Source organism: Seriola aureovittata, chromosome 3, assembly GCF_021018895.1.
Source record: "Seriola aureovittata isolate HTS-2021-v1 ecotype China chromosome 3, ASM2101889v1, whole genome shotgun sequence".
NCBI lineage: Eukaryota > Metazoa > Chordata > Actinopteri > Carangiformes > Carangidae > Seriola > Seriola aureovittata.
Window position 1 is genome coordinate 1,016,059 of NC_079366.1, and position 15,426 is coordinate 1,031,484.

The 15,426-nt window shown below is 39.9% G+C and overlaps 1 protein-coding gene across 2 annotated transcripts in view; it reads left to right on the top strand.

Moving 5' to 3' along the window:
* zdhhc5a (zinc finger DHHC-type palmitoyltransferase 5a) overlaps positions 1-15,426 on the top strand; it is a 35,824-nt gene that overhangs the window by 5,974 nt on the left and 14,424 nt on the right. Inside the window, exons 2-5 of one of the 2 annotated variants that reach the window (XM_056371455.1) lie at positions 4,703-5,527; positions 6,407-6,576; positions 10,304-10,425; positions 11,353-11,510. In XM_056371455.1, the coding sequence (XP_056227430.1) occupies positions 6,413-6,576; positions 10,304-10,425; positions 11,353-11,510 (444 nt within the window). In that variant the 5' untranslated portion in view covers positions 4,703-5,527; positions 6,407-6,412. Of the gene's footprint in view, positions 1-4,702; positions 6,577-10,303; positions 10,426-11,352; positions 11,511-15,426 lie in introns of both variants that reach the window. The other variant, XR_008827103.1, reaches the window with a different exon arrangement.

Consider the following 15,426-nt stretch of genomic DNA (forward strand, 5'->3'; position numbering starts at 1 on the left):
ACCACAGCAGTTTTCTTAATGAATAGTTCTCTTCATTTTGAATTACCAGTATGTTTGGTTGTTAAGTTGTGAATGCGGTCGAGGACAAGTAGGTACAGGACGAGGTTTCACACCTACACACACATTTTTTTCCCCTGGCTGCATTCAGTGAAAGAGAATATCGGTGACAGAACCAATCAAAGGCAGAGCAGGTGCGGGTCTTTGCAGATGTAGGAACACAATGACCCCTACCTTTTTCACTGTAATAAAAATAATAATAATAATAATAATATATATATATATATTTGGTAATTCTCCTTGGTCACCCAATAAACAGTTTTGGCGACACAGGTATGTATCATCAAGTCCACCCATTTCCCTATGCATTCCGTTACTTTTTTTCCAAAATAGGAAAATGAGTTTACACTCCCATATTGCATGTAAAAATGTTCCTATATATGTCTGATGTTTCCAGCATAAAGTGTTAGTCAGTAAACCCATCGTGTAGAGCTTGGAAGGAGTAAAATAAAACTTGGAATTATCTAATACTGAATAAATTTCCCTGTCTCCTTAAAGGTGCAATGTGTAAGATCTGGCCAAATCTGGCCAGACTTTTAGTTTAAAATGTTCAAAAAATGAACTAACACCATCAATAGTATGTGAAGGAGCCACAGTGATGATGTCATGACTAGGGTTGTCACTGGAACCGATACTTCGGTACCAAGTCAATGCCACATGGCAAAAAACGGGACGGTACTAGTTTTTTCATGGTATTGAAGGTACCAAAATTACCGACAGGTGTCGAGATTGATAGTCACCTTCTTCGGAAGTAACATAAGATTGACATCCTATTGAGGGAGGCAGTTGAATGAGTGCTTGTCACGCCCGCTCGTGCATCAGGTCTCATTGCGCACAAGCAGGATGTCATTAACTGTATGAGCAACTTATCTCATGGTGCAAAAGTGTCTTGCCTCAAAAGTGACAGTAATCTACCAAAAACGTGTAAAAGAACATTAACACTAATTACTGCATCTCTGGCAACATTTCAGTGACTCAGAACACATTTAAGCACAGTTTCTCCGGCACATGCTCTGCCTCTGCCCAAGGGAGGATGAGGAACGTCCACTACTAGGTTGCAGTCTAGCCGCAATAACAAATGAAAGATTGCGATAAGTTCAGGCACACAACTTGGTCCAGCTGCAGCCCCTCAGCTCGTCGAAAGACAAAGCCACAAGAGTCGTGTATGGAAATATTTTGCTTTCGAGGCAGATGATGAGAGGTTGATTATAGACCCGCAAAAGCCCGTTTTGCTTTCCAAGCCACAATTGAAATGCTGTGCAATAAAAGTTTTACTGCTTATATTTTAGGAAAGTATTGTTTACTTTAAATACTTGAAGGCTACATGCCACTGTTCTTTTTTGCAGTTTAAAAGTTGTTTAAGTTTATTATATCTATTATATGTCCATATTTTTATGTCTAAGGCAGGGGTGTCCAAACTTTTTGCAAAGAGGGCCAGATTTGGTAAGGTGAAAATGTGTGCGGGCCAACCATTCAGCCTGACATTCTTTGAACCATTAACATTAAATACAAATGAAATATTTTATGAAATTTTTATTGCAAATGGCATACTTCATTTTTTTTCATTTTCAAGTTTTTGCCAAAATCACTCTGCCTTTCATATTTGAAGACCACATAAAATGCTTTTCTTTAGCATATTTTCTACAAACTGAACAAAACATGATACCGGCCGCCTCCTCGTACTGCAGCCATTCCCTCTGAATCTTCCATTTCTCATTGAAGTTTCTTACTTTTGCTTTTTTCTTTGACGTTTCGCCTTTTTCATCCTCCTTTCCATCTATCTCCTCTGTACTCTTTCTTTTTGGGTCAGTCACACCGGGTATGTGCCTCCACATTGCTGCGCCGGAACCACACTGCGGCTGGTGGTGACGCGTGAAGGCTGATTTATACTACTGTGTCAAGTCGACACCGTCACGACGCAGAGCCTCTGCATCCGTCAACGTGCACCTCCAAAAATGTCTAGGCATTTTATAGCAGCAATGTTTTGCTATATTGTGACAAACATTTACCTGCCCCATGGCATGTAGCCCTGTTAGTTTACAGCCCTGCATATGACTGAGGTGCGAGGCACCACACATCCTGTGGACCAATCTCCAAACTGCTTTAGAATACTGGGATTGAAGAGAAATCTATTAGTAGTTGACCAATGTGAGAGAACATCCAAAGGTTAAAAAGGACTTACTAACTCCTGTTCTCAACATTGTTGTGCATTGTCAGCATCGTAAGTGTTGTGCTACAGAGACTCCCCAGTCTAAGAGACATAAAGGAACCTTTTTTTTGGGGGTTCAAGACCAACAAACATATCATATCATTTTTATATTTTTTTCAGTGATCACAACTGCAATATCTGCCAAAATAACCACAAAAAAATAATATACACAATATTTATTTTGCATATGTAGCGCCCCCTCCCCACACACACACACACACACAGACACACACACACACACACCGCCTCCATCAAATTTTGTGCCGCCTCTGCCTCCCGATAAAATTCTAGTAGGCCTATTTGTTTTCTCGGTACTCAGTGGATTTGACGTTTGTAACTGCAATTGTGGCTGTACGCCACTACGGCAATATAGTGATGTGTAGTGTAGTGATTAGTAACCACCCGTCCCGTATAATACCCAGTCCCATATTTTAAAAATAATTTGATTCTAGTACTTGTTTTCTCTGTACTCGGTGGATTTTAATCAATACGGGACGCAGTTTGTTATGTCCTCAAAGTGCTTTTAATAATGTAAAACCAAACCAGTTGCAACTTTTTTTCACATAAAAGGTGGCAACCCTACAGATGAATATTATCTATAATAATATTAAAATAAAATATCATAATAAAAAAATTATATTATCTCTTACATCCAAGCACACCCAGCTTCTTGAAAAGTTTCCCTAAATTAACGGTACATCCCATCATGTATGTTTTTTTTGCAGAAATGTCTCAAATCGCAGATCATTGTAGAAAGAGTTCGCAAGGAGGAGAATCGCGAGGACAGGTTAAACAGTGCAGAGTGCAGACATCTTTAGTTCTTCTAATATGGGAAAAAAAAAGTTAATTCATGTTACTGACCAGATCTGGTAAAGTTGAAAATGTCACATTTGTCAGAGTTTTGGTTGCATGTGGTTGCGCTCTGTGAGTGTAGTTAGTATCAGTCCAGTCAGCAGAATGAGCTGATACATTTTGCACGTGATTAACTCTGACAACATGATTGAATCCATGCCTTAACTTTTCTGTGATAAAAGTTATTTTTATATTAATTAGTTGAAAATGAAGCCAGTGTGAGACTATTATGAGGGATTATTATTGATTAATTATTTTCATTCCCAACATCTTTGACAAAAGAACAGTCTACCTTGACGTAGGGCAAAAATCATAATCAATTATTTTGATCAATATTGAGATCATGATTACTCATTGACTTTGGATAAACCAGGCATTTATTGTACTTTAAAAAAAAAAACCCAGAAAAAAACAGATTTCAAAACAAAAAGCATTGTCTACGGTTTGTGTAGTTTTTCTGGTTATTCATGATACACAGGGCGTGGTCTCTCCTGACTATATATAGAAAGTCTCCGGCAAACTGCTCAAGGTGATGCACTACTACGCCCAAACATAACCAGGAAGTGGATGGGGGGCGGTTTTTGTTGGGGGATGAAATTTGTTGCAAAACAGAATGCAGTACTATAATAGTTTTTTAAGATTTTCTTAAAAGTTGCGATGCATGTTGTGATGTTTTTAGATGGTTTTTTGCAATGAAAGTGGAGGAGAAACAAGTGATTCTGCTCCTCTGCTCTGTCTTAATCACAGGTAGAGCTGATCTTTATAATCTCATCAATTTATCAATTTATAACAGCTTTTTATGTGTGTATAGTAATTTTATACCCTGCCCCACAGTTTCTGTCTTATGAAACACTGAATGATGAATGAAAGGATGTTTTCTTGAACGTTACTTGATTTGTGATTGACGTTTGGAAATCAGTCAATACACCTTAAATGCCATTATGAGAACTTTGACCATTTGTTTTTATCAGTTCTTTTCATGACTTTAGTTCTTTAGTGTTGATCAGATCCTCAAGCTGTTAAAATGTAGATATTTTATTTCATCTGGATAATAAAAGTAGTGGAGCCTCCTTCAGTGGCTCCGGCAGCTCTACACCTGTGGTTCCACCACAGTGTTACAGTAGTACAAAACTATTTAACCCTTTCATATAAAACATGGTTGAATGTCTTCACATGGTCTTTAACAGTGATGTTTGTTGGTAAATGTAAGACGTTCATGTCACATATATCTGCAGCTTCACAACATGCTTCAAAACCAAAAATAAGGAAGTGAGTTTGATGACATCATTATGGTTTTGCGCAGGGACTGGTATGACTGGTTCGATTCGCGGGAAACTTTGATGAATGGTCAAATTTGTGGAAAAGTTGCGGTGATTTGACAAAATGCAAGGTTGTGCAGAATTCACAGGCATTGGTTGAATTTGTGTTAATATTTGAGACATGGTGACTTTCTGGAGGGACTGGCTAATGCATTCCCCAACATCTGTAAACAGACATGTGATGTACTGTACCTTTGTATTGCTGTTTACATACTGGAGTATCTTCTCTTTGACCAACCCTTTCTTCCTCTCCTCACGACTGTAGGAGCAGCATCCTGACCAACCGTCACCCAGAGCGACCTGTTGATACGCAACTCTGCCCCCTCTTTGTTTCATACTCTTGTCACGGCTGCAGAAGGATACCTTAAACCTGACAAACCTCAAGACACAAATGGCTGGAGGAGTCCTTTCCACACATAAAAGCCAAAGTTTTCCACTGTTTTGATGAGGTCATTTTTGGGCCGTTGCACCAGAGAGGCTGTATTATCTGATGGATTTTTGTGGGAGCGTGTTATCCTAGCCTCAGTGCTCTCCGCTGGGGAAGGAAGCAGAGGGAAGGCCCTAGAATTCTCTGGAGACAAGGGCAAAAAAGAAAGCCGCCTGTTGCTGGGAGGCTGACGGTTACACAACTGACAGGCGCAGTTGTCCACCAACACAGTGGAAGAAAGAGACCAGTGGGGGGAGCTGAGTTGTGCTATGCTGCCATTGCTGGCAAAACCCCTGATCAACACTGTCACTTTAGCTGATGGATGTTCTACTGGATTCCCCCCCAGATCTTTTGGAAAGAACCACACTATCACTTCCTGCTTTCACATCCCTGGTGCAGCTGGCAGGTGAGGTGGTTTAAATCAGCCACCGGCGGGGTTTAGGGATGCCCCGACACAGGAAAACCAGGCTACTCCACTGGCCCGCTTACAGACTGCTGTTTATAGTACGAATCCTGGACTGAGAGCTGACTGTCTCCTTATTGAACAGGGAGCATCATTTTTTTATTCACAAGACCCTTTCTCACTGAGGTGCTGAAAACTCTGACTGAATAGGAATCTCCATATGCAGATGTAGCTACGGATAAGCCCATTTCCCATTTCAGGTCTTGATCTGCACATTTTCTAAGCTGAAGAACGTCACTGAAACATTATCATCCCAGACTTATTTCTTCTGAGCTTTTTTACTCCTTTCATCCTCATTTCATTTCTTGCTGTTGCTTTTGTTCCGCCTTATAAATCAGTCTCCTACCAAAACAGGTTTACCTCTGCCAACTCTGGTACCTCACTAAACTCCCATTTATACCAATCAATAGACCAATCAAATCAATCTGGACCAGTTTTCTGTATTTCAGGATTTGATTGAAATCACTTAAGAACTAAATTGTGTTTTAACAGAAGGGTCCAAATACTTTTTTTAATTTTACATTTAACAGCCATATTTTTTAATTGCACTATTATCATGATTTTCACCAAGCCTTTATTCACCTTGAAGCAGATTTACACTTTTTAGACAGTTTTTTTTGTGTGTAAGAATTATCAGTTTCTATTGACTCGTATCATAATTTATTGACATGTTTGGTGGGACACAGTTCAGCTAGTGTTGTGGATGTGCCTACACCTCTTTTCCTCTTTATAATCTGTGGCTTATTTGTTCATCCATCCTTACCACCTGTTTTTGTGGCTAACAGGGAAACAAGGCTTTTACAGCAGAGAGACCTGTAAGCTTCTTTTAATCTCTCACACACAGTAGATCAGGTCAGAAAACAAGCGTTCACTCCTCCTCCCATCTCAGTGTGATGATGCAGAGGAACTTTTTCCTCTTTTCCACTTGAAAGAATAAACCCCTCTCAGCTATTCCTCCATCTCTGTCATTATCTGTCGTTTCTGTTCCCACTCAATACGCCTGGAAAAATATTTAACTTTGAATGACAAATTCCTTGGCGTAGCAGTTGCTGAACAGACACACACCGCACCACACACAGGAAGTGATGCCAGGTGGCAGCAGTAAGAGCGGAGGGCGGGGTCCATCCTCGTCACCCCTCCCCCATGCCGTGGTCCCACCCAGCAGACCCCTGCGACCCTCCCGTTACGTCCCCGTGTCGGCAGCCACCTTCTTCCTCGTTGGTTCCACCACACTCTTCTTCTGCTTTACGTAAGTGGCAGCAGACACACACACACACACACACACACACACACACCAGAGGCCTGTTTATGTGCTGTGATGAAACAAATATTTAATCTCACAAACAGTAATATATAACACTGGTCAAAAGTTTTACAACACTCCCATTTCTCCAGTTTCTTTATTGAGATTTCAGCAGCTCAAGACCACTGAAAAACCGTAAATGGTATAAAAGTAAGTAGTGAAATGCCCAAGGTAAAAAAAACAACACAAGAAACTAAAACAAACTACAGGAAGTAGGACTGTAAACTGCTGTCAGAGTGGAGGGAGCAGTAACAGAGGAAGACGGACTGGTTGATAATGAGCCACAGGAACAGAACCAGATGATGGAGACCAGCACAGTCTCCAGGAACTGGTCTGGGTTAAGCTTTAATTTCAGAGTCCACTGGGACATTACAACTTGTAAATGTCAGTAACAACTGGAAAAATGAAGGTGTAAAACTGTACATCATAACAAACATAAGATGATCAAGAAGAGCAGAGCCCTGTTCTTGATTGGATTTGTGATGATGTGATATGATGTGATATGATGTGATAGAGCTGTTCTCAGAGCAACACTTTAAATAACTTCCTGTATCTGTGTCACATGGTTTCTCCACCTCCCCGCCCCTTTAGGAGACCAGCAGCAGGTCTGAGTCTGTTCAGTCCAATCAGAGAAGTTAGCCTGATCACAGTTTATGACTCTTGCCTCATAGTCACCAAAATAATTATTATAGCCATTATACACAAGCCACGGATCTTCAGAACATTCAGACATTAAGATGTTATTTTTCAGACAGATCAGGAAAAATTAACTTTATTCAGACCTGTCTCTGTCTCAGCAACAAACTCTCACAGATCTCACAACACAGATCTCTTCTCTCTGTTGGTTCTGGTTTCGCCACTGGAGAAGAGCCGCTGATGCTTTCCAACCACAGAAGTTTAAAGGGACCTATACGTGCAACCATGAATTAAAAGTTAAAACTGAAATAAAACTTTTAAAAATTGTATTTCTTTACGTAATAATACTATTATTGTTATCATAATATGACTGCTTTTGGAGGGAAAACAGAGTATATTATTAGACTGATATGATCTTGCACTGGGTTGATAAAAAAAGAGCAGCAAAATCAGGCTTAAATTCAAACGATCTAGTGTTGGGTTAGGGTTAGCAGTCTGGCACTGCTTGTAATGCACCATCTTTTGTTATAGAACATCTTTGATTATAAAGCAGGTCTAGGTTCTATATTATTACTGTGAAAGTATCAAAGCGCTCAGTCCACAGAGAAATGCACACAGGCTGTATTCAGAAACTGAGTCTTAAGTCAGGACTTCTGGAACTTTGTGATGTCACAATAAAGCAGTCACTGAGCCCCGCCCACCTTTCTCTGGGTGTTGACCTGAAATCTGCTATATTTTTATTCGATCACTCAAACAGTCAAGAGTTTTTCCTGCATAGAGAATTGGGAGGCGGCTGCCTACATCAAATTTCGTGCCGCCTCCCAATAAAATTCTAGTACTTGTTTTCTCAGAACTCGATGGATTTGAAGTTTGTAACTGCAGTGGCGCTGTATTGTACTCTGTGCATCAGGCAGAGCCATCTGAAATTGTCAAAGATGAAGAATATGAATGAGCTGGATTTTCTGCCTGCGGAGAGAGGCGGCGACCTGATTTTGTGGCTCTTAAAAACAGGTGAATAGGGTTGCCACCTGTCCCATATAATACGGAATCATCCCGTATTTGAAAACAGTACAGAGTGAAAACATAATTAGTTCTTCTAAAAAGTTCATTCATGTTATTGACGAGATGTGGTTAATTTGTCAGGACTGAAACTAGGCCTAGTTTGTCCTGTATTGAATCAATACAGGACACCTCCACCTCTCAACAAATTCTAGTACTTATTTTCTCGGTATTCGTGGATTTCAATCAATACATGACACAATTTGTCCAGTATTTTTTTTTCATGTTATGTCCTAGAAGTGTTGTGAATAATGTAATGTCAAGTAAAACCAAACCAGTTGCCACCTTTTTTCACAGAAAAGGTGGCAACCCTACAGATGAATATTATCTCTTTTATCTCTGATCGTACAGGTTAGTACCACCCCCGCCTAATTTTCGGCCAGGAACAACCCTGGTCTGTTCAAGGCCTCTTTGGCTCGAGGTCTTCCTCGTCCAATTTGAGGATTTAAAGACATGACATTGTGATATTGTGCTATATAAATGCAATTTGACTTGGCTGTAACCAGGCTGTCTGTCCTGCCTGGATCAGATGCAGCCTGGTTACAGCCTAGACAAACAACCTGAAAGCTCAGTGTGGCCTTCACACCCTGCAAGTGTTCTGACAGGACGCTAAGTCAGTGGTGTTATAGACTGTCATCACTAATCTTGCTGACACCACACAGGGTTTGTGTGTTTGTCAGAGTGAGAGTGTGAACAGGCAAAAAACAGTGTGGGAGCGTGCAAAGCATTGTCTGTGGGAGAGACCACATGTCTGCAGTTTAGATGTGAGAAACTCAGATTGACAGGTGTGTGTGTTTGTTTTTGTGGCGCACACACCCGCCTGTTTGTGTATTTGTGGGTGCATATGTGAGTAAATCTAATCTGTGTGTGTGTGCGCGTTTGTGTGTGTGTGTAATGTGGTGGGCAGGCTGTGCTTCAGATTAGTGAGGAGAAAATAGGCCAACATCTGTCACCCTGACAAAAGCCCATCATCCAGCCTCTGTTTCTTTCTCCCTGAGTCTGTTGGTGTTTGTTTTCCTGCACTCACTCTCATTCTCTCACCACTGAATTAATACAACACAAAATCATGATGAACATTATCTAAAAAATGAGGGAATAACACAAAAATAACAAATTTATTTTTAAACAACTACAGTCAGGGAGGGGGGGTGATGAAGCATGTGTGTAGCAAGTTAGGCAGAAAAAAACGTGGCTTCATTCATTCATGTAGCACTTGTAAAAGTGATAAATGGATGACAATACACCTCTTTTGTGGAGGCTTGACTGCATTTATGTTTTTAAAGTTATTTTTGGGCTATCATTTTTAATGAGATGGGGACAGTGAGAGAGAGGCAGGAGAGCCTGGAGCAAAACGTCACGGGCTGGATTCGAACATGGCCCGCTGTGGTAAGGACGGTAAGGATGAGCCCCTCAGGCAGTCCATTGTTGTCTTCATGTGTCAGGATGGGTGCCCTTATTTGTGTTAACGACAACAGAACATTATTTGCAAAGACAGTTCTACTCTAAAATGAGTCCAAGAGAGAAACTGAAACTGGTATCAATCGTATTGACGCTACAAACGATCTTCAAAAAAGATACAAAGTATCAAAAGTATCGATATTTTGGGATAGACGACCCCCACCCCTAAAAGAGACCTGTTCGACCTGTGACCTGAAGTTAGCTGAGTGACTTGGAGCAGAGAAAGACTGCCTGTATAGTCACTAGTATCCATTAGATGAGATGCACTCTCACATTGACTCATTATTTCTTGTTTAGATACGTACAAATAAAAAGTGATTGGAGTGATCATCTCCAATCACATCAAACCACATATGGAGAACAATGTCCCTTACCTCTTGTTCAGGATGTAACAGAGGGAATTAAAAGCATATCACCAAACAAACACATATCCCTTGAATGTGGTCCTGCAGCCTCACTGTCATGAGAACTGAACCATGTAACAGAATCCTGGTCCCGGTCTCTTCTCTTTGTGTTTCAGGTGTCCGTGGCTTTCGGAGCGTTTCTCTGTAGCTGTGCCCATTTACAATGGCGTCATCTTCTTGTTTGTTTTGGCTAACTTCTGTATGGCCACGTTCATGGACCCCGGCATCTTCCCCAGAGGTGAGTGCATGGATGGTTGGATGTACTGAACATTTGTGATGAGCTTTCTCTCATTTGGCAGAAGCTTCAGTGTTGTCCCTCACTAGTGAGTCACCAAATAAATAAATGTAAATATACCAAACCGGTCACTGGATACTGTCTGCAGTATGTTTATATTGCTGTAAGTGTCAAATGTTTAGTTTTCCTTTTAGCTTTATTTGTAAAGTCTAAATTTCTTGCTTATCTGCCTGTTGTAGCTTAAAACATCTTTATTCCATTTGAATAACCAGAAAACATGTTTCAAACATCAGGAAGAAGGAGTTAACAATTCAGAATTTGATTTAATTTTAAATTTAACCAGAGCTGACATTAACTGATCCAGAACATCAGCTAATTGACAGACTGACTGATCAGAGGAGTCATTTGTAGATCTCAAATGAAAATCAAGTGTTTAACCTTGTTAACATCCATATGATGTTTTTATATAATACAAATCATATGATGAGTGAAATAACCATCAACACCATGACTGAGTGTTTCCACCTTGAACTGCAGTGAACCAATGACAGTCTCATAGAAACAGATTCAAACAGCCAGGGTTTCATACGTCACAAACCTAAGGGACCAATCCTGTCAACTTGTGGGGGCGGGGCTAAATAAACCTGAAACCTTGTCAGTACAGAGAGAGAGTTAGCATTACACAACCGTTTACACTGTGTCAGCCACTGCCAGTTAACAAACAACATTAACAAATAAAGATGCTAACTACGCGAAACCGCTCTGATACATCTGCTGGTCCCTGGTTCTGGTCTCAACGGACTCTTCATCTGAGTTTGGGTAACAGACGTGAAGAGTGAAGGGGTCTGAACTCTCTGTGTTTCTTATGGCCAGTGTTAGGATTGTGTGTGGTCGCGTGACTATGTGCATCTTCTGTCTCCGTCTCTGCAGCCGAGGAAGACGAGGACAAGGAGGACGACTTCCGCGCTCCTCTATACAAGACGGTGGAGATCAGAGGGATCCAGGTCAGGATGAAGTGGTGCTCCACCTGCCGTTTCTACAGGCCGCCGCGGTGCTCCCACTGCTCTGTCTGTGACAACTGTGTGGAGGTACGCTCACACTCAACAGTGGACTTTTTCCATACGATCAGTTGGACATTAGTCATGTACACAGTATGACTGCATTATAACTTCCAAAGCCAGTCCACTTCATCCCCACAATGGACAAAATGCTGTAGGTAAAATACAGTCAGCACTTTAGATGCATTAATAGACAAATTGACTTTGTTTCTTCCCATAAGAGCATTGGGTTAATGATCAGGCTGGGTGTAGCTGATACTAGATACTGCCTTGATTGGCCTCTAAAAGTCTTTCAGACCGGCTTGAGACCAGATGATTTACCATGAACACATAAAAACGAAACAACAAACAAAAGGTTTTCTTCCCTCTTAACCTCAGTATGTATATATGTATATAGTATATTAACATTCAGAGTTTGACAGTCTGTCACAGTGGATATAATGTCTACTTTTACTGTTGCAAATTTGCAGGATTATTAAGTCAAAAGTGCAGTTTGACTTTGGGAAAGTCCACACTACATTCAGGGATGAGCACTGAAACCACGTATTAAACAGGCCCCAGGGCTACATGTTTAAAGACCGTAGTATCAATGAGCTCCGACGTTATTGTTCTGGTCTCGATACTGGAGAAATTAAGAAAAAGATTCCCTGTTTCCTACTGCAACATAAAGGTTCTCTCACACATTCTGATCTGATCGAGACATTCATCCATGGTGCATTTTCACTGTTCCCAACCAAGTGGCAACCCACTGTGACGTCACCCATTGGTTTGTGAACTGCCATTTTGAAGCCAGGAGTTTGCGTTTTGGCCTTCGCCATTTTGTTTTTTTTGTTTTTTTTGGGGTTTTTTTGTTTTGTTTTTTAACCGGAAGAAACGCTATTTGGAGGAGAGGGTGGAGCTGGGGAGGAGTGAGGGGTGGATCTGACCAGGTCTGACCCCGAGAACAGAGGACATTATGTACGCCCGTCTACACCAGCTACCTGACCGCAACAGGCTCCTGGATACGTGGTACAAAGTCGCTGCTAACTCAGTTAGCATTCATAATTCGAGGTAAACTTTATAGTTTAGTGTTAAAATAATCTTAGTAGCTAATTGCATACATGTCCACATTTGGTAAATATCGCATTAATGAGGAGAAACCTTGTAACATTAGCTGAAGTTACTGTGTGTAAGCTAACTGAGTGGTGTAACCGCTTGTGTTAAAACCATAGACCAAGGGAAAACATGTTATAACGTGTTTTAAAATGAGTTCTTCAAAGCTAAGGTTACGTTACTGAACTTAGTGTTAACAGTGACAGTGGGTTGTCAGTGTTAAGTTACAGTTACTAAACGATAATGTTATTACAGTTAACTGTTGTGTCTGGATGTGCTGTTAATGAGCCAGCAGATCAGCTGATGTGCGTGTTTTGTTTTTCAATAAGTTTGGTTCAGTGTTAGTCGGCTAGTTTTCAGCTCTAGTTCATTTCATTATTGATGACAGGAGTCAAAACATCTGTTGGAATGATTCTGTCTCTGTTTCAGAATAAAGAACATCACTGAGAGCTGAGAACCATCATGACCTGCACAATGACACCAAACTGAGTATTAGTTTCTATTCTATTGTTATTTAATGTAAAACAGTTCAGCAGACTGTTTATTACAACTAAGCTGACGGAATAATGTATTTTCAGATTTATATGATCATCTAATCAGAGTGCTGTTTCTTTGGTCTTTTTCTCTATACTCTACAATATGATATTGATATGATTTCTAATATGTTTTTTTCCATCCAGCCAAGATCTGGATCTTTGGGGACACTTACAACCTCTTGCAGCAATCTTATAAGTCTTATATGATAATATAGTATTTTTTAATGTAACACTTGTGGCCATTACGTTGTTCGGTCTGATCAGCTATGCTCTTCCTGGTTCCCTACACCCTCACTGTCGTATTACACTCCCTGCCCCATGTCACACATACAATCAGATGACTTTTGGACTCCACTGTAGCTGTAACAAATTGTCAATATTATAATATAGTCAACATTAGAGTTCATATTTCATAGTCCTCAGCCATTATAGTTAATATCAGTGTGTTGTTCCAACAGCATCACTTATTTAGAGGGAGATTGTTACTGGAGCAAATAAAGATTAACTGTCTCACACATTAGGACTCATGATGAAAAGTTATTATACTTGTTATTAAAAATTCTGTTGCACTGTTGATTCAACTACCTCTTTTTATTAAGCAAACTTACATATGACAGTGAAATTCAGTTTTAACTTCATCCACAACTGTATTTTTTTTATTTTTTTATTTTAAATAATTCGTTGACTAAAATTGTACACTACAGTTTTTAATTAATCAATTTATTACATTATTTTATACATGTTTCCAGTGTTGTAAATTGTTTAAATTAATGTAGTTTATAATGTCCAATAAAGTTATTTATGAATCTCTTTAACTTTGTTGATGGTTTTTATAGAACACATCTGGTATGAGTTTTCACAATAGTAACACGTACAGCATTGTGTGACTATTTCTATGTTAGCTTTAATCAACAACATAAATACTAGAAATGTTTAAATGTTGCTGTCCAACAACACTGACCAAAAAAAAAAATCTGTTAATTGGTAAATACTCTCACCTGTGGAGGTGGTGACAGTGCTAGAATTGATCCATCACTTAGTCATAATTTTTAAAAGTGTTGCTACCATCGCCTGTCAACAACAGCAGAAATGAAGTTGCAGATAAGAAACTGAACCTGTGAATATTGAAGACAGAGAATAATCAACAATTAGTCTTCCATATCATTAGGAAGCTGAACTGGGAGTGGTTTCCTAGCATCATCATCACAGCCCATTTGAGAACTAAGGATGTCCATGCAGTCTCCTTTCTCTACAACCAGATGAATGGAAACAAAAGGGCTGCTCTGAGGTCCTCCTTCTGTTGGCACAGATCACTCAGTTTTCACAGTGTGGAAACCTTTCAAATGACAAAAAAGGACAAATACTTGAGTTAAGATGCGGTGGATCACAGTTAATCACAAACATCTATCAGCTGTCAGGATAGGTGCATGAATGTCTGCTTCAGTTGAGGACTGGTTTGGGTATTAAAAGAACAATCTTATATATGACATTTTTCTACACATTTTGTATACGTCACGTTATCTTAACTTGAACTATCATGACGTCTCGATAGACAATGTATTAACTAACATTAACACTGCGCATCACACTAACGCAGATCACTTAAACTGGGTCACGTGTGAGAAACGCAAACCAAACGTCGTTAGATTAACATCGATTAAATGTACCTTTTTATTGCTTTGACTGAACACCTCCATGGGCTAACCCAGGTTGACAGAAGTTATCAGCCCAGCGGGGCCAGGTACCGTTAGCATAGCAATCGCTAAATTATCAGCTAAGTAAGTAAGTAAAAAACTGAAGTTTACAGCTGCACCAAGCTGAAACTTAATTTATGTGTGTTGAACGTAAATATAAAATGAATAGGAATTATTTCTGTCAGTGACGCTACAGCTTCCATCTCCTACATTTGTGGTCAAAAGTTTACATACACTTGTAAAGAACATAATGTCATGGCTCTCTTGAGTTTCCAGTTATTTCTACAACTCAGATTTTTCTCTGATAGAGTGATTGGAACAGATACTTCTTTGTCACAAAAAACATTCATGAAGTTTGGTTCTTTTATGACTTTATTATGGGTTAACAGAAAAAATGACAAAATCTGCTGGGTCAAAAATATACATACAGCAACATGAATTAGCAATTTTGGTGACTTAGAAAGTTGTGTCAATGAAATGAGCTTCATAGCATGACCTCGTAACTTCTTGTGAGTGATTATGAGTGACTACAGCTGGTGACTTCTCTGAGGCCACATAAATAGGGCTCATTGGATACAAACACCCACAAACGCTACAATGGGAAAGTCAAAGGAGCTCAGCATG